This window comes from Eucalyptus grandis, chromosome 4, assembly GCF_016545825.1.
Source record: "Eucalyptus grandis isolate ANBG69807.140 chromosome 4, ASM1654582v1, whole genome shotgun sequence".
Taxonomy (NCBI): Eukaryota; Viridiplantae; Streptophyta; class Magnoliopsida; order Myrtales; family Myrtaceae; genus Eucalyptus; species Eucalyptus grandis.
Genome location: NC_052615.1, coordinates 31712570 through 31731257, shown reverse-complemented (window position 1 = coordinate 31731257; position 18688 = coordinate 31712570). Strand labels below are relative to the sequence as shown.

General features: G+C 39.9%; 2 protein-coding genes across 2 annotated transcripts; one reads left to right on the top strand and one right to left on the bottom strand.

The window, feature by feature from the left end:
• The first annotated feature begins 3386 nt into the window (after positions 1-3386).
• LOC104441853 (SNARE-interacting protein KEULE) lies at positions 3387-14307 on the top strand. The gene is made up of 20 exons (XM_010055098.3): positions 3387-3673; positions 5134-5192; positions 5950-6031; positions 7354-7432; positions 7600-7650; positions 7757-7853; positions 7956-7988; positions 8354-8479; positions 8556-8747; positions 8851-9033; positions 9109-9179; positions 10110-10206; positions 10903-11028; positions 11126-11221; positions 11420-11539; positions 11622-11699; positions 13012-13202; positions 13531-13621; positions 13701-13790; positions 13896-14307. Exons 1-20 carry the CDS (start codon positions 3601-3603, stop codon positions 13947-13949), a joined length of 1989 nt encoding a protein of 662 aa, XP_010053400.1. The 5' UTR covers positions 3387-3600; the 3' UTR covers positions 13950-14307.
• Positions 14308-14700: 393 nt separating this feature from the next.
• Positions 14701-18214, bottom strand: LOC104441854 (deoxyribodipyrimidine photo-lyase). The gene is made up of 9 exons (XM_010055100.3): positions 17832-18214; positions 16922-17262; positions 16596-16836; positions 16222-16379; positions 16091-16127; positions 15918-15976; positions 15621-15702; positions 15431-15502; positions 14701-15178 (listed from the first exon to the last, which is right to left on the bottom strand). Exons 1-9 carry the CDS (start codon positions 18150-18152, stop codon positions 15005-15007), a joined length of 1485 nt encoding a protein of 494 aa, XP_010053402.2. The 5' UTR covers positions 18153-18214; the 3' UTR covers positions 14701-15004.
• Between the last annotated feature and the right edge of the window lie 474 nt (positions 18215-18688).

Below are 18688 nucleotides of genomic sequence, written 5' to 3'. Positions count from 1 at the left end.
GTGACGAGTCTACGAATGAAATATACCGAGTCGGTTGATAGGGAGAAGCCTAAGACGCACTTGTTGAGTAGTGGAGTCGAGGATGTTGTAACAATTCGTAGTTAACTTCTACTAAGTACTAGGAGCCACGTAAGTCATGTCTAATTTCTTAGCATCCTTATATGTAACAACTGGTTGTAGGCATAAATACCCAAGTTGTAATATTTGTGAAGGACCGCTCAATCAATCAAAGAACACGTGTTCATCTTTACTTTCAATGTATATCATTTTTTCAAACAATTTGCATTATTGAGAATGATATTTCTCACTATATGTACTGTTAAATTTCTTGCTTTTTACATTCCTATCCAAGAATATAAAAAAAAAAAAAAAAAATGACCCTTCAATCTTTTGTCAATCAGACTAGTTTGTCCATTCGAAAGGTATTTACACTTGCTTGTAAAACACCCAACAATTGCCAAGTTGGATCGAGCACTGATTTGGGTCCCAAGATTATAAGTTTGGTCATTTTGAATAGCTTGACATAAGCACAATTATTTGCCAACTTAAAATCAGAATGTATTGGATTTTTTTACGAGTTAATTGTTTAGGCGAATGAGCAATCAATGTGGAAACAAATATTTCGCATGACAAAAGACAACGGAAAAAGGAAGAAGAAAATTCATGATTATGACATGATGCATAAGTTTTTTTTTTTTTTTTTTTTTTTTTGGCTAAGTAGGCAAGTATGGTATCCCGGAAAAAGAAAACCAGAGTGATCAATCCTGGTACAGACCCTTTACAAAAATTTTGACCATGATCTTTGTCTTCTGTCAGTCAAAAACAGAATAGCTATTCTATGGGAGTCTTCATCTCCAACGCATCACACTATGATGAGTAGAGTTCAAGCTCGTATATGCAACTCCATGCAATCTGTACAGCACCGCTGTGTGTATCTTTGAAGACATAGAGCTACTATTCCCAGCACGACCTGAATTAGGAAACTTTGGAACCTACAGTCCCTGAAGAAACTCTGTACGGCAGCAACTATACCATTCCCGACTGCAAACAGAGCTTTTTGGGCAAAACTGGGAGGTGTACCCATCTCGCCGGGACTCTCGTCCTCACTAATTACCCAAGGAGGGCACATCTTCAAAATCAGCTTTAGTAATCGGGTCTCCAAGCAACGACTTCATGTCGTTAGAAATCCAACAGTTGATGAGTTCTTGCAGCACATTGACAGACACTCCTACGCAACAGTCGTCAGGAACACCAAGCAGGGTTTTATAGAAATACGGCGTCTTCATGTTCCTTCAAAATCTTATTATCTCGGGTTTGTAAAGGCGTGAATGATAACCATTCTAGCCAGCAATTGATTTCTGGAACATAAATAGATTTTTCTATCTCTATTTCTAGATGAGTTTTTAAATAAAAATACACATTTGATAATGATTTCTCCATTTCGAATGCGGCGACCGGTGGTGGTAGCGGTGGCGGTCGGCGACCTATAGCCAAGAACCAGTGGCGGTGGGGCCGACGATGACGAGTGGCGGTCGACCAACATTCGGCGAACGACGGCGACAGCGGCAAACTATGGACGATGGTCAACAATGATGGATGGATGACTTGTTCATAGTAAGGATGAACGATAAGAAGAATTTTTATTTTTCATTTTTGTTCCGGAAATAAAAAAAGTAAAAGAAAAATTACTTCTGATTTCTATTTCAAATCTATTTTTGAACAAAAATCTATTTTAGAAATAAAAAATAAAATAATTTTATCAAACGGATTTCTATTCCGAAATAAATTTAGAATAGATAAATCGATTCTTAAACATAAATTTTGGTTTATCATGCATCCCCTAAAATTCTTGACCATCTGGTGGAAGAAGCTGGTAATTGTTGTCCCCCAATTTAAGTCAAGTAACTCTGGACACCTGCCTAGGAAAAGCCTCCTCAGCAGATTCGAGAAGGCTTACCTGCTTGCGCAAACGCTTCTCAGCTACCGCGATGTCCTCAAGAGGATTATCTAGTGACTGAGCTTGAAATTCTCGTCGCTCTTGTTGCTTCAAAGCTACTTTTTTTTTTTTTTTGGTCAGTGCTTCAAAGCTACTTTATCCGATGTGCTCTGACGACATAATCCAAAATGCTGTCTATCCATCCCGCATTGTCAAGATTTTCTCCCTCTTCTTAGGCCTGCGGTCACGTGCTTTCGTTGGGCTGTCCGAGGGTTCCTGTCCCATGCTTTGTGGACTCGGGTTCTCTAATCAGGATCTCTGATCCAATCCAAAAGGTCTCCTTAGCTCCATCCTCCTCCTAATTTTATTCATCAACTCGAATTGCGCTAGAGTGGCTGCTAATCCAGTCATGGGCCGGTGCTTAATCATGGCATTCAACGGTCGAGTCGGGTCGAATTGAGTAAAATCGAACTCAAGCATGGAATTGTATCTGCTCATCTCAGGGGAACATACATGAATCCGTGTAATCGAGCTTGTGGCGGAAAATTCTAGGAAGAAAGTGCCATTTTTTCTTGGAAAGTCTCGAAATGCCTCCTGGAACGAGTCCTGGTTTTCGTCCCAACGAGGACTCGGTCCTTTCTGGTGGGTTCGCTTTTAAACTTCAAAGGCGTGTGGATTCCGTGGTCAATTGTTGTCTCGTCTAGTTTATATTTTATGGAAACATCGAAGAGCGGACCGTTCGACTGCGTTTCCCAACTTCCTTAGCCGTCGACTGTTATACCCAACATCAAACTGTCGCCAATTTTTTTTAAAAAAAAAAGGTACTATTTTTCCCGTGTCGAAATCTCTGGAAAATAGAAAAATAACGGGAGGGGTATAATCGTAAACAAGGCATCACGCCCCGAATCGTGTGCGGTCCCGTCAATTTCGTCACCTCGTCACTGGCCCGAGGACGACTCCCGTGAAATGCCGCTTTTGCCCCTGTTCGACGCTGGGGCTCGGTCAACACGTCATCCCCGAAGATCACTTTTTATATTTTTCGCTAACGGATTCTTAGTATTCTTAAAGATTTAAACGAGTGTTATCCCACAATCCTTGCTTTTTTTAATTTTTGAATTCGAATTACCAGTTTCATTTAGTTTTTGCCAAAACGAACTATCGTTCTACAAAATAGTCAACGGTTAAGCTTCTTTTTTTTTTTTTATCATAATAACTTTTTTTACAAGGTTATCCACATAAATATTCCTATCCTCGCGTGTCCATTTTTCCAGTTTTCTTTAGACAGAAAGTTATTTATCAATAAAACGATTCCATTTCGTTTTTACCGTCCAAAAAGAGAAAATGATTCCGTCTTCAGCAAAAAAAAAAGAAAAAAAAGAAAAATGATTCCGTTTGCAAATAGAATACTCTTTATTCAGAAAATTCCAATCCCCCCTTCCTTTCCTTCTCATAAAAGTAAACAGGAAATCAACCTCCCTCTCTCTCTCTCTCTCTCTCTCCCTCTCTACGGTGTTCGCACCTTCGTCGACTTCGATCACTGCTGCACGATCTGCGCTCGATTCCGGGGCTTCTCTCGATCGATCGAATCGCCGAGGCGAGCGCGCGGCTGAGGAGAGAACACGCGCGCGGGAGGTCTCCCTGCTCGTCCGGCTCCGTCGCCGGCCATGTCGTACTCCGATTCCGACTCCTCCTCCTACGGCGGCGATCACAAGACCATCCGGCAAATCACGCGCGATCGTGAGTGTTCTCGATTCTCTCTCCTCTCGCCTCGCTCGCGAGTCGGCGGAGCTAATCGTCCCCCTCCGCGCGTGCGGTGCTTCGTGCCGCGGCTGAGTTTGTGTTTGCTGAGGCGTTGGGTTGGGGGCTGGTGATTTGAGCGGTTGGCGTCTTGCTATTTCTGGTAGGGATGTAGCCGTGGGATTGGGAGTGTAGTGAGCGGAGGGGCCTTGTTGATGTCGAGCGGAATCGCGTACTTCCTTTTCGCGAAGTGAAATGCGGGCGTATTTGTTGAACGGGACCTCTTGTTACTACTTGCTTTTTTGTGGGCTGAAAGTGCGGCCATTTCGTCGAACGGAGTTTTCACTTCGATCGTTAATCGGTTCCTGCAGTATTGAGTTGTGCTCGAGTTGCTGCTAGTCTTTTAGAGCCTGATTTGTGCATCGTGTTTCTGCTCGACTGGGGCTTGTGCGTGCAATTGGATAGAACCAAAGCATCACATGAGTGGTGGCTTCTGTCGGTTGATCATGTTGATCTGTTATCTGTCGTATTCCTGAGGATGAGATTGTTGCGCCCATTGATTGTGAACTGAACTTCTTTTGCCTGTCCGGGGATAAATAGGAACAGCACGTAAACGGAGTTATCTAGACCAAGTTTAGATACAGGTCATGGCATGGGAATCGGAATGTGGTAGGCCAATTGGTTAGAAAGCATGATGAATGGGTTAGGATTAGTCGATTCCCTAGTTTGGGTCTCAGTTACCTTGGAAGTATTATTTTGATGCCATTCGCTATGTGATATGGGAATGTAGCAGCTCTTTATATTTACATGTGGACTCTAGTTTATCAAACAAAAGAAGCCCATTACCAGCCAAGTTGTTTTCTATGTTTGGGAAAGCCTAGTTTAGACATAAATGTATGCTAATTGTCTAAGTATATGTTAGTACCATTAGGTCAATGGAGATATTATTAAATTGCATGAGTGCATGGTTGGTTGATCAGATTGCCTATTTTGGCCATCCAAGATGGAAGGTTCAGATTGTGGGTTCCGGAGGTGTAGCAGTTCCTTAGATATAAGCTGCAGTATCCCTCTTAGTTGAAGATTTAATCATCATCATCAGTTTTTCGTTTTTTTTTTTCAGTTTTCCTTGGTGCGTGCCAGAAGGAACATGCATTTATGCAATGGACTATATCTGTTGCATTGGGTCTATAGATTAGAAATTGGCTGCTGTGATTTCATTGTGAAATTTCATTATTTCTGGTTCAGGTCAAGGGATTTTCACTTGAATTTATTTATTAAGTTTTGATGTTGCCTAGTTCTATGGTTATCATTTTTGACAAGTCTTAAACTTAGTTCAGCCTTTCTTCTTTGCCATACAATGGTTAATGTCATAAAAAACCTGAGCTGGACATACCATGCTTTCATTTGCAGATGATTGACCTCTAAATTTTCTTTTGTTATCTTAACTGGACATGTATCAGGGTTGTTGTATGAAATGCTACGGTCAACTAAAACTGGCGACTCTAAATCGAAGTGGAAGGTACATGCATTTTTTGACCTCCTCTTATCTATCAAATGATGAATTCTTTTGTCTGTCAACATGTCCTGGACTTATGTTAATTGGCCCTGTTTTTTGCCTGTCACATGAAAGTAAAGAATTATCCATAGATTTTATCTATTTAAGTCCTTAATACATTCCATTTGGTTTGTGATCTGGTCATTGTCATCCAATATGTGTACTATGGTAGACAATTTTTCAAGCAGCTCCCTACCAAGCTGCACCTCTTTCTTCAAGGCCTTTGCTACTTCCTTATTGTTGGTGGACTGTAATATGGGGATGACGCTGTTTATACCTTCATACTTTCTCATGTCCACCATCTCAACAAGAAGTCGTAGTACAACCATTGATAATATATAGTCGCATTATCCAGTTTAGTTTACAATAGTCCTAAACAGTCATCTTCATGTGTTCTTGCCAAGTAATTTCACCGTATCCTTTTGTTTGCACCTTGGTTTTTTATACAGATTCTATCTTGCCAATACTTTTTCAAGCTGTTGTATAGTTTCTGATGTTTGCGTTTGAAAAACAGTGAAGTAGTATGAAATATAGTTGAGGTATAAGCAAAGCTTCATTTCATTTATGTCTTGAACCTTGCTGAAATTAATTTGTGAGATATTGTATATTGATATTTTGTTAAGGTGAATGTCTTGTTACTTTTATGGACCTTTTTGGGGCGAGTATATTTGTAAAGTGTTGTTTCTAAGCTTTTAAAGTAGTTCAAATTTTCTGCATGTAGGTACTCATCATGGACAAACTTACGGTTAAGATAATGTCTTGCTCTTGTAAGATGGCTGACATCACTGAGGAAGGAGTCTCATGTAAGAATTAATTGGATAATCTATTTGGTTTTGAAAGTTTAATTTAGCTTGACTTTTATTGTTGTTAATTTTATTCAATGCATGGTCTTAGCTTAATGCAAGAGTCCAGTATTTTGTGTTTGATAATACATGTTTTTTTTTTTTGCATCCTACCCGATGCATGTTTTTTTTTTTTTCTCTAATTCTTTATATTATAGATTACCTGTACTCGCACTCCATCTCTTTTCAGCTTTATAATATAATCTTTCAAAAAAATGTTTTTCCTGTTGTAGCACCTTGAATTGCATGGCCATGGTGGAGAAATGCGGTTATAACACCTTGTATCATATCAGATGGGTTCCACTTCCATGTAATGTGATATCTAGCTGCCCCAGTAAAATTTGAAAAGTAACCCTACTTGCCTATTAGATGAATCTAGACAGGAGTAGAGAAATCAAAAGAAATTGAAGCAGAAAGAGAGAGAGAGAGAGAGAGAGAGAATTAATATAACCCCTTGTGAATTACCTCCATAGCATGTCCTCACCTGAAGCAGTCCCCTTGCATCTCTTCTAGAGCAATCATGAAAACATTCTTTAACTGAAATAGATGTCCTTTAACTTGAATCGATCAATTCAGCTATAAAATTTATTATATCACAATCACATATATTGACATATGAATGGATTATTGTATTTTTTTTTTCCAGTCATGCTATTATATGAACCAGCAAGTCTTCAGCTGAACTAATAAGAGAATGTGATGGTGCTGACAAATGAGAAATATATTATGTGGATACATTATTTCAGTTAATGTGGTATAACCAAATAATTAAATGTTCACGTTTTCTAGACACGTGCATTTATTGTCAGTCACGTGCAATCAACGGAAACCCTTGTACGGTATGCTGATTCTAGATAAGCATGCCACGTATTGTAAGCTCAACACTTTTTTTTTCCACATGCAATGGCTTTGTGTATAGCTGGTTCACTTCCCTAACTTTAGTAATTAAATTTGGAGACCATAACTTCCTCCTGTAGGATTTAGCACCCGCATATATTTGATTTTCTTTCATTTCTCCCTCGGAAGTGATTACGAATTTATTTTCACCTTTGATGTACGGCGTCCTGACCAAATGCTTAATCTGCTGCTTGCTGTTTATGCTTGGTGCTGCTGTTTGCTCAGCCACTTTTGAGTGCAAGCTAATCAGAATAACTGACCGTATAGCTGTCCAGAAGTATATTCTCAAGCAATTATGGTTTTCACTCTATTGCTGCATCGGTGTGGGAATTAGTTCTTTTTCTTTGTTTTTGGGGAAATGATGAACTTCCTTTTTCTGTGGCCAGTGGTTGAAGACATATACAGGCGAAGGCAGCCATTACCTTCCATGGATGCTATATACTTTATCCAGCCAACTAAAGAAAAGTATTGCATTTCTGGTTTGATGCATGTTTCTTTATTCATGGCATGCTTGACATCTGTTTAGATATCTTGTCATCATTACAGTTCTCCAATCACTCTGTTTGATTAATTTATGGATGTGGGGATGGGTTTTCCTTAATCTTTCTTACCCTCTATCTCTTATTTTACAGTGTTATAATGTTTCTTTCCGATATGTCTGGAAGATCACCTTTATACAAGAAGTACGTTAGTATACATCTCTTTATTTCTTTCTGTTTGCTGTTGTTCCATGAAAATTCTGCGTTTTTTCTTCTTGTTACTGATTTTTTTCCCCCACTTTGTGTCAAGGGCGTTTGTTTTCTTCAGCTCTGCGATATCAAGAGAATTAGTCGCTCAAGTCAAGCGGGATTCAACTGTCCTACCACGCATAGGCGCCCTGAGAGAGGTCATATTCCATTGGTTAAAAGATTATCTGCTATAGACATGTTAATTTTCTGGAAAATGAAAACGAGTTTCAATTGCTAATTCATTCTTATGGGATCTGCAGATGAATTTGGAGTATTTTGCAATAGACAGCCAGGTATCCGATCAATCTGACTAGCCTTGTCATTTGCGCACGCACTGGGTTTAGCACAAAACAGCAATTAAGTTTCCACGCGATGATCTTCGTACTCTACAAATTGATTTCTTAGTCAGTACAATCCACGCAATGCATTATATTGAGCTATAGCTGTATAATGTGTCAGTACAATTATAATCCAGATGAGTTATCTTTTATGGCTTTCATGGTGTAGAAGCTCTGTTTCACATGTTATATCTGGGCAGTGTGTTGGACATTATGTACTGCAGAATTTGCTTTGAACGGCCTTTGACTTGCATAATGTGGCACGTTGATAAAGGTGAGTCTTAATGTCGGAAAATTCCTCAATACCATTTCCTTTGCAGTGTTTCGTTACCGACAATGAACGGGCTTTGGAGGACCTTTTTGGGGATGATGAGAATACTCGCCGAGGTGATGTGTGTCTGAATGTCATGGCTAATCGCATCGCTACAGTTTTTGCTTCATTGAGGGTATAGACATGTACTTTTCCAAATTTTAGTTATGCTGTATTTCATATTTTAAAAGTATGTGCCCTTAAGCTTTCAGGAATTTCCTTTTGTACACTACCGTGCTGCCAAGTCACTTGATGCAAGCACCATGACAACCTTCCGTGATCTCATTCCAACGAAACTTGCTGCTGGGATCTGGAATTGCCTAGCAAAATACAAGCAAAGCATTCCAAATTTTCCTCAGACAGAAACATGCGAGTTGCTCATTCTTGACAGATCCATAGACCAGGTCTCATAATATATTTTCAAGTGTGGTTATATTTGCTTTCTTGATTATTTTCCTCATTTGTACTAGTCATGATGAGGATATTATTGCCTTTTTTGTGCTCTAGATTGCTCCTATTATACATGAATGGACATACGATGCTATGTGCCATGATTTGTTGAATATGGAGGGAAATAAATATGTGCACGAGGTACCAAGCAAAACAGGTGGTGCACCTGAGAAAAAAGAAGTTATATTGGAGGATCATGATCCTGTTTGGCTAGAGCTTCGCCATGCACATATAGCAGATGTAAGTTCAACCATCCAATGTTTTGCTTCATTCAGAACTTTATCGATTCTCTTTAGTCATTGACTGTTTTGTCAGGCTAGTGAACGGTTACATGAGAAGATGACCAACTTTGTATCCAAAAACAAGGCTGCACAAATTCAACAAAGGTTGGTTGGACTTTTTTCTTTGGCTTTTATGACGTTTCATGAATAAATATGTTTTTTTTAGAAAACCTTGTTCTATAAGATACTGAAGCTACAGAGAAATTGTTGACATACTGCCAAAAATTTTTGGTCGATGTGTTGGTTTGTTATGCTTAGATCTGTTCATATAGGGCCAGTGTCTCCCGTGTCCTTAGTTGAACGGTCTGTCAAAAAACTTGGTGAAATAGTAAATTCTCCTTTTAATGGGAAGTTGGGTCATCTTCCGTTGCATTAATCAAATTGCACCTAGATTTTCACTAGTCATGTGTCGAGCAGTCAACGTGCACTCAATTGGAGCTAAGTTTGAGAGAGCAGAGTTTTTATGCTATTTTACCATACATCTTTTCCATTTAATTCTTCTTGTCTTCTTTATTTTTACCATTCTTTCTGCATAGAATGCATGAGGTGTTTGCTGAGAGCCTGGGACACATTTAATGTTATTGTTGATGCCTAGTCATTTTCCTCCAATACACTGCACTTTGCTGAGATTGTTTAGGGTTCCCATATTTTCTTGACTGTTAAAGTGATTTTAAGCAGGAAACTGTTCTCATGAAACATATCAGTCCTTTACAAGCTGAGATGTGGATGTTGCAATAAACCTCTGATCATCATGCTGATTGTTGACCCACTCATTGCTGTCTCATCCTTTTTGTTTTCTTTTCTTGCTACTGTCTTTTTCTATCCTCTGTGGGAGGTTCCCTAGGTACTTATTTTTTAGAATTCTCCACTGGTCAAATTCAGTTTTTTGGCTTTGTCTCCCCACCTTATAGGGAGTAAATAATGACTTCTGGTTTTTTCTGGTGCCATATCCTGTTTTCAAAGTTAACAGCGAGTTCTACTTAACTTGAGTTAAACTAATGCATCTCTTGACATGTTGACTATTGGTTGTTATAGAGACGGCAGTGAACTTTCCACTCGGGACTTGCAGAAAATGGTTCAAGCGCTGCCACAATATAGTGAGCAAATAGACAAACTCTCTCTCCATGTAGAGGTTAGTTTCTGTACAAGTAAAAAAACTGTTATTCTAGAAAATTTTCTGCTCGTGAGATATTGATGAACTAGGAATTCTTTTAGCTGCACAGCTTGGCGAAGAGGTCTGATATTCTCCTGTGTTTTTGGTATAGTGATTATCTTGAGTAAGAGGGAAAGAAATATTTGGTCCTTAGGTATCACTCAAGGGACTTCATTCGATCTGTATGGATTTTGTTGATGTTCGTCGTATCTGCAGTCTGGACCTTAGACTAAAATGTACAGCTTTTAGTTGCCACTTCCAATTTGAATTTGGAGCTTTGTTGGTAATGGGATATGCTATTTATCTCCTGTGTCTGCTTTGCCTCATTCTCAGGTCCTGGCACCTTTTGTATCTCTTGCTTGTCTGCTTGTCATGGCTGATACAAATTGGTGATGATGTCTAAGTTTGATATGTTGGTGTTGCTAAAAAATTCCTAATTCATGCTCTGCATTTTTTAATTGTTCGGAAGAATATTGAACTGATTGAACTTCCGTCTATTCTCATATTATCTTGCAGATCGCTAATGCAGATATTACAGTACTTTTAGATCCATACATTTAATTTTTCCTGAAAGATTCTCATCCCCCTTTGTTTGATGTGTGATTTATATAGATTTATCATTTATATGAAACTTTTTAATCTGATGATATATACAAGTAAATTATGCCTATACAGATTGCAGGGAAAATCAACAGGATTATTAGAGAGACAGGACTTCGAGAACTGGGGCAGCTGGAGCAGGACCTTGTTTTTGGAGATGCTGGAATGAAAGAAGTAATTAAGTTTTTAACTACAAAGGAGGTAATGCATATGTTGCATAATCTGCTTGATGCCCTCCTGAAGCATGCCACATAATTGTAATCAGGATGATATGTAACCAAAACATACTTTCCTGCAGGATGCAACTCGTGAAAATAAGTTACGGTTATTAATGATTCTTGCAGCTATCTATCCAGAGAAATTTGAGGGTGAGAAGGGTCATAATTTGATGAAGGTAGTTCTTAAATTCTTTTCCCAATTTTATAAACTTTTTTTGCAATTTTATCATTTCTCTCTGTAGGTCCATCAACTGATAGAAGATATGAGTGTTATATACCTATATACATTCACACCCCTACTATCCCAGTTGATTAGCCATCTTAAATCAGTTAATACAGAAATTATATAACTCATTTTTTCTTCCCTCCATCAGCTTGCAAAATTACCCATGGATGATATGAATGCGGTAAATAACATGAGATTGCTGGGGGGAGCAACAGAAACCAAGAAAAGCAGTATGAGTTCCTTTACTCTTAAGTTTGATATGCATAAGGTATGTGTCGTATGATATGATCTCCTTATTAATAGCGATTTTTTCTGCAAATGCCTCTTCCTGACTACCTCTATTTAAATAGAAAAAACGTGGAGCCAGAAAAGAACGAACCAGTGAAGAAGAAACATGGCAGTTGTCGCGCTTTTATCCCATGATGGAGGTAATAATTCTCTTTGACCATGAATGAAATACATTAGATGGAGTTTTTGGGAAAGGCATTAACCACACTTAGTGGTGAACTTTGGTTAAGTTTGAATGAGACAAATCCATTTCATGTCACCTCTAAAATCTGACTTAAAATTGCCATTGCCAAAAGGATGTACTCACCTTATTTTTTAGTGCAACTCCAAAGGGATTAGGATAAGTCACGATTTGATTTATCACCTTCGATAGTACATGTGGGTGCTACCATTCTATCGAACAGATATTGACACCAAAGAAAAGGGAATAAGAAGCAAATCTTAGCAGTTAAAGATTCTTTGTTGTCAGATTTGCCTCTTGTTTACTTCCCAGCAATTTGAAGGAAAGATGTTGTGTGTATTCAGGAGGATGCTTGTATATCTCAGAATATAGAGCACGAAAGATTGGATTGAGTGTCACTGCTGGACATGAAAAAGACTTAAGGGAAATTGTTGCATGAAAGCCGCAAATTGAGTCCACGGTTTCCTTCAACTAACTGTTTTCATTCAGTTGCATGAGGAGAGGAATCACAAAAGACTTGATTGTAATTTCTTAAACTGGAAGTGGGGGGATATTTTAATTATTTTCCAGGAAGAATAAGTACAGATTTCCGAACAAAATTACCACTTTCTTGTTAGTCATGTGAATCATAAGTTTGAAATGTATCTTAAATATGTGGCAGTTGTGCTCACGTGCTTCTTTTTGAATATGGACACAAGCTTTCTCATGATCTTATTTGGATGCTCACACATCTGTGGAGAGAGGAAGAGGGAAAGGGAGAGGGGAGGGAGGGAGGGAGAGATGTGATCTATGACAAATATGTCATTAACACAACATGAGGGAGAGGGAGGGGGAGGGTGGGGGGGAGGAGATTTGTTCCATGAGAACCATCTCATTAACGCAACATGAGGCTGATACATCGTTTGCTCTATGGTAAGAAGGAGAGGAGTCTTTGTTACCTGGTGCTTAGGCCATGGAGCTTGGTTTACTGCTTTAACTGTGATGATTGGGTCTACTAATGGGACATTTATGACTAAACTATCAGTTTTCTATGAAAAGTTAATTTGCAGAGATGGGAATTCATTATAAGACCAAGTACTAAGGATTATGCATAAGCTTTCCAGATTGTAAACGGGGTTTTTCTCTTTCTGGCGAGCTTGTCTTTTCTATTCTATTATTTTTCTGGGTTGAAAACTTGGGCAAGCTTGAAACTGCCTCTACTGGTAGTTGTAGTCAAGGTAATCAGGCGCAGTAGTTAATTACCTTGAAATGTTTGGTCTTTTTTACTTCAGGAGCTTATTGAAAAGCTTTGCAAAGGGGAACTACCAAAGGAGGATTATCCATGTATGAACGATCCTAGTCCTAGCTTTCACGGGACATCGCAGGTCGTATCATCTAATCCAGCTTCAGCTGCTCATTCGATGAGATCAAGAAGGACACCGACATGGGCCCGACCTCGCAATTCTGATGATGGGTATTCAAGGTGATTTTGACTTTCGCTTTTCTCCATAATTGACTGGTAGAAGTCTCATGTCCTGTCTTTTGGTTCCTTTTCTCAGTCAGATATGCTTCTTTGTCTAGTTTTCTGACTCCTGTCAGGTCACATAATTCATATTACGAGATTTTCCATGTTTCTCTTCACCTTGATTAGTGTAGTTGTTTGTTGGAGATTTCTTTTGAAGCATATGCAATCATTGTCCTCCTCATTCCCTGAAGACCTGTGATTTCATGGGCTTACTGCTAGAGAGTTATTTATATACGTGCAAACATTGAGTTCAATCAACCAGTGATGATTTTATCCCTTCCTGCAGTGATTCAGTTCTAAAACATGCATCTAGTGACTTCAAGAAACTAGGCAACCGTATTTTTGTGTTCATTGTAGGTGGAGCTACCAGATCAGAGGTAAAAGAATTTACTAATTTCTCCACTTGTGCTCTTCCCCTTGCTTTGTTCACCGCTCTTGAAATTTTTCCTCTCTCAGCTTAGGGTGTGCCATAAGCTTACAACTAAGCTAAGGAGGGAAGTGGTCTTAGGCTCATCCAGTCTTGATGATCCTCCGCAGTTTATCACGGTAACATATATACTTGCACGGATTGGGATCAATTTCTTTGTCAGTTATGGCCGCTAGAGAGTCCTTAAAATGCTTATGCTCTTACATGTTTCATTCGATCTGCAGAAGCTGAAGCTGTTGACAGCACATGAGCTTTCATTGGATGATCTCCAGATATAAATGGAGGGTCTACAAGCTGGATAAGCATCTGCTTACACATGCAGTTGACTCCCAAGCATATTTTTTTAACATGTTTTGTTGCAAGAATGCCTCATGGTACAGTGGAGCGCCTGTTCAAACCTAATATTCCTGATGAGGATCTCGCGACAATGATTCTTGATTTAGGGTTGTGTGTCATGTTCTCTTTTTTTGTTTTGTTTTTTTGTCCTTCCTATACCTGGAGCCAACCAGCTGATTCATGTGTATAATATAGCAACCAAGAGGATGAGAACTTGACAGACGGATCAATGCAGTTTGTAATTTGATTGCAAGATGGGCTCTCTTCATGTCGGACATGTCGAGTTCGTTTATGCTGAAATATGTCTCCTGAAATGGTAGTGGGTATGACGCTGACGGATGGTTGAGGAGGAAAAAACAAACATCAAACGGTTGTCTTGGGTACAATTTGCACATATTTTCGTTTTCTTAATCTGAATGTCTGGTGATCCATCTAGGAAGAAATTTCTGAAACTCAACATGCACTCTTGCACAGAGGACCTCAAAGCTTGGGTGGACATTCATCGGGAAGGATGCTGGTTGCGACCTCACAAATACTTTATTCATTTTGGTCATGATTCTTTCATTCGCTCGTGGCATTGATGGTTGTCGAGAATTCGAGTGTAAGCTGTAGTGTTTGATTAAACTTTATGGAACCATTATGTTTTGCTCGAAAATGTCAGATCAGGTAAGAGAAGATCTGATCATAAGACCAGCCGCACAACTCCCTCTCAATCTAAAAATGATATGGTCAACATTCTACCCAGATAAAGGTGGTTACTAACCAGTGCTAGTAGTACAAAAATGCTGAAGAATGATCTAGAATTGTCCTGCCTTAATTTCTATTCCCTGTATTAGATCCAGACCGCTACATCTTCTGCACTATTTACTCTCTAAGTTCTCAAACATAAAACGAAACGTTCTTCTGGTCTCTTTTTCTCCAATCAGAGCATCCTAAGAAACAACCTGTGATGAACTACTGAACTACTAAATCGAATGAGAACCACAGATAACTGATGTTAGCAGCAGAGTCGCTTGGCTTCCTTATCTAAATCGGTTTCTGCTTTTCTTTTCTTCACCTCGCCAACCAGCTTCTTGACATAAGCAATGTATCCATCAACATCGAATTTCCTCTTGCACCCCGCATAGTTCATGTATCGTATTTTCCCAAATATTGGTCTCTCTCGCCAACCCTGCCATCCAACCAAACCCCAAAAATGAACTGGGAATTATGTGGGAAAAAATCTCGTCTGAGGCATGAGCCATCTCCATGATCGTGTATTCAGCATAAGCCACATTCTCAACCTTATATATTAGCCAAGCAAAAGCACTCCACACGCTAAATACTAATCAAAGGCTGGCTCCAGCATCAGAGGTCAAATCATCTCCTCCAACAGGAACAATAACCAAATTAAACACGAAATAAATCCATGATAATTGCTTACCTGGTCATGAACACCACATATTGACCACATACATCCCACATAGCCATTGGGATCCCGTCCATCTATTTCATACTGCAACTCAGAGTTTATTCAGTTAGGAAATGTGGGTATAACAGACAGAACAAGCATACAATCGCCATTTAGAAAATGAAATGCCTTTGAATCATGTTTTGTTAGTTCACTAGTTTACCTTGTCATTCAAATATAGAGCTGTTTCAAGCGCTTCTTCAGGTCCTTTTGTCCACTCAAGAATCTTTTTGGCCCAGTACATTCTGATAATAGTGAAAGTTCACCATAGAGAACCACACAAGCAAATAAGTAACCTATCTGACAAGATTAGTCAAGGTATTGAATACAACGCAACTAAACAAGAAGTACTTCATTCAAGATCCATGATGCATTTTTCTGTTTCCCCACAATTAGACTATGTTCAGTTTATCATGCATGTGATTAGAGCGTCAGGGGAGGGGAGGAGGTGAATACTTGCCTCATGAAGCCATGCATTTTCCCATGGTATACCATCTCAAGCTGAGAGGCATTCCAAAGCTGCAGAAGACCATATTCAAGATGTCATGAGAGCCTGAGACTAAGGTTGCCAACGGAGAAGTGAAAAACACGCAAAATACAATGTGCTACTCAAAACTCAAAATATCAACTTACTGGATCAGCTGTTAGAGCTTTATCCAACTGTTCCCTTCTACAAAACAAACAATAATTTTACCTAAACTCAGTCAGGAATCTGAGGTCAGAAAACATGCAGATAACAACAGAAACAAGTGCTTGCCACTCACGTGTAGATATGTTCTCGCTTGTCAGAGGCATGATCCATCAATGTCTTCCTTGCCCACTCCCATGCCCCCTTTAATGAATCATAATGAGGCTGATAGAAGCAGAAGTTGTCAGCAAGTTCCCTCCTCACAATCAACTCCTCCAAGAATGCATCTACTGCCTTCACGGTTGCAATTTAAAGAAGAAATATCAAACCGTGTGTCATTAGAGGATGAGCCAGACAAAGATAAACACATAATGGCACCAGTTGCAGAACTGCAGGAACTTTTAACGAAAAGGTGGAAGATTGTGCAATTCCTATCAGCAGAAGTCATACATCTACATTTTACAGAAGTTAGAACTCGATCTGCTGACTCAGCTATCTGGTTCGAAGTACCTGAGGATAACTTTTCCGTACTTTATGCGCTTCTAAAGCACATCGCTGGGCAGATATCTGGCCAAAATGCAAATAAGGAGAAAGTCCAGAAAGCCCCTTGGGTTTCAATGGATTGTTCCGGTCTGCAGAATAATTTCTCAATCTTTTAGTCAGAAACCCATTTTCATTTCCCATCAGTACTTCCAGTGCAGCAGTTTCCCCGGGCTTACACCAACTGAGTTCCGGAACTTCTGCTCCTTTCCTATTATTTAAAGGAAGATTTGTCATTAGGATAGAACAAGCAATAGAAGTTCATATTTAACCATGAAAGGAAGCATAAAATTAACCTCAGGACATCTGCAATAAGATTGTCCCAATCAATCGATTGATGGGTGGTATCCCATCTTCTACTTGACGGTTGCAGGGTAGGGAAATCAATCAAATACTCTGGAAGCATTTTATTGATCTTTCCCCTAATAGTTTTAGCACTGTATTCCAACTTCTGTGATGCTACCCAAGCAGGTACAATATTGTGAGCATCAACTTCATGTACAGTCACTGAATCATCAACTCTCTCGCAGATTTTCTCCTTACACTGGCGAATTGTCCTTAAGGGTGAAAAATCTGTAACCAAAAGTGAAGCCCCACATTCTTTAAGAAACTTTGGTATAGTCTCATCAGCTTCCCCCTAGATAATCAATCCATATGACCATAAATCAGAGTGCATCAGATTTATCAGCAACAGGCTTACTAGCACATAAATGACCCATAAAATACCTAGGCACAAAACTGTAGAGCACCTAATGCAAGTTAAATAGAGTAGCTCCAAGGGACAAAAACACAACCACAATTTTCGCACATCATAATAATCACGACTTGCATTATCAATATCAGCATAACACAACTGTGAAATCCAGCCAGTCATGAAACTAAAATGCCAAACTACAATGCGAGTGGAACTCCTGCATTATATTTAAGACCACCGACTCACCATTACTTTAGTTGAATCACAATGCTATTCAACCAATTCCATTCGCGACCAATCCGTCAAACTCTCCGCCGAACCACCAGCAAAAGTATCATGTGATTCGTCGAAAAAGCACCTTGCCAGCATCACATTAACTACTTCACAAAGACGCAACACAATGACCACACAGTCGAAATCCATCCCTCAAGTGGGAACGACCAATCCCACAATTCCTCATTAAACCACAAACTCAAAAGGACGCCAGTTCCACCGAAAACGCCGGCACTCACCTCAAACAAGAAGAAGGGAATCCCGAGACTCCCCTCGATCTCCCGGTGCAGCTGCTGCAGGCCTCGGAGCATGAACCCCAGCTGCCTCGCATTCGCGCCCAGGAACCGGTCGAACAGGTTGAAGGCCACCGCGAGGGGCGCGTCCGCGCGGTTCGCCTGGTCAACGGCGTGGATCAGCGCCCAGTTGTCCCTCCACCGCTGGTCTCTGAACATCCAGTAAACCACGGGCCCTCCTCCGACCTCGCCGCCGGGGCGCCTCGTCCCTTCCTTCAAAACCCTAAACCTCCCCGGCTGAACGGAATTCGACGCCCTAGCCGCCATGAGAGAGAAGCACCGAATCGAAGCGAGATAAAAATGGAGCCTTTGTCAGGCCAGGAGAGAGAGAAGGAAATGGAGGGAAAACGAAGCCGTTAGTTACAGTTGAACTTGTGGCTTCGAAACTACTTGCGTGGATGGAGCGGGAGCCCGCCACGTGTTCGGTCGCGGTGGTCCTCAGGCTTGGAGTTGGACTTTGGTTGTGGGCCTCATTCTAGTGGGCCGAATGTGGAGATGGAGCCCAACTTGATGGATTTCTTCGTGGGTTTGCTCTTGGGCCCGTCCGATCTCGTATTGCAGACTCCATTCGAGTTTGCGTAGTAAATTTCGAGGCCCCGGACTCGTCTTTCTTTTTTGATACTTAAGATGACTTTTTTTGCAATTATGTCCCCAAACTTTTTTTTTAATGTTTTTAAATGACAAGAAAGCGTACTTTTTTTTGTTAACGAGACAGCGTCCTAAAGTGTGTTTGTTTTAATAATTTTTTTTTCAGAAATTAATTTTTCAGACTTTCACGTGTTTAGTTGGCCGATATTGACTAG

Bases quoted from the DNA above. Each gene is read 5' to 3' on its own strand.
- LOC104441853 (XM_010055098.3), top strand. From the start codon at position 3,601: ATGTCGTACTCCGATTCCGACTCCTCCTCCTACGGCGGCGATCACAAG. The intron at 3,674-5,133 runs GTGAGTGTTCTC...GACATGTATCAG, and splicing joins CCGGCAAATCACGCGCGATC to GGTTGTTGTATGAAATGCTA. The intron at 13,203-13,530 runs GTGATTTTGACT...CCCTTCCTGCAG, and splicing joins TCTGATGATGGGTATTCAAG to TGATTCAGTTCTAAAACATG.
- LOC104441854 (XM_010055100.3), bottom strand. From the start codon at position 18,152: ATGGCGGCTAGGGCGTCGAATTCCGTTCAGCCGGGGAGGTTTAGGGTT. The intron at 16,380-16,595 runs GTACTTCGAACC...GCAACCGTGAAG, and splicing joins TACGGAAAAGTTATCCTCAG to GCAGTAGATGCATTCTTGGA. The intron at 15,179-15,430 runs GTAAGCAATTAT...GTTGGATGGCAG, and splicing joins TATGTGGTGTTCATGACCAG to GGTTGGCGAGAGAGACCAAT.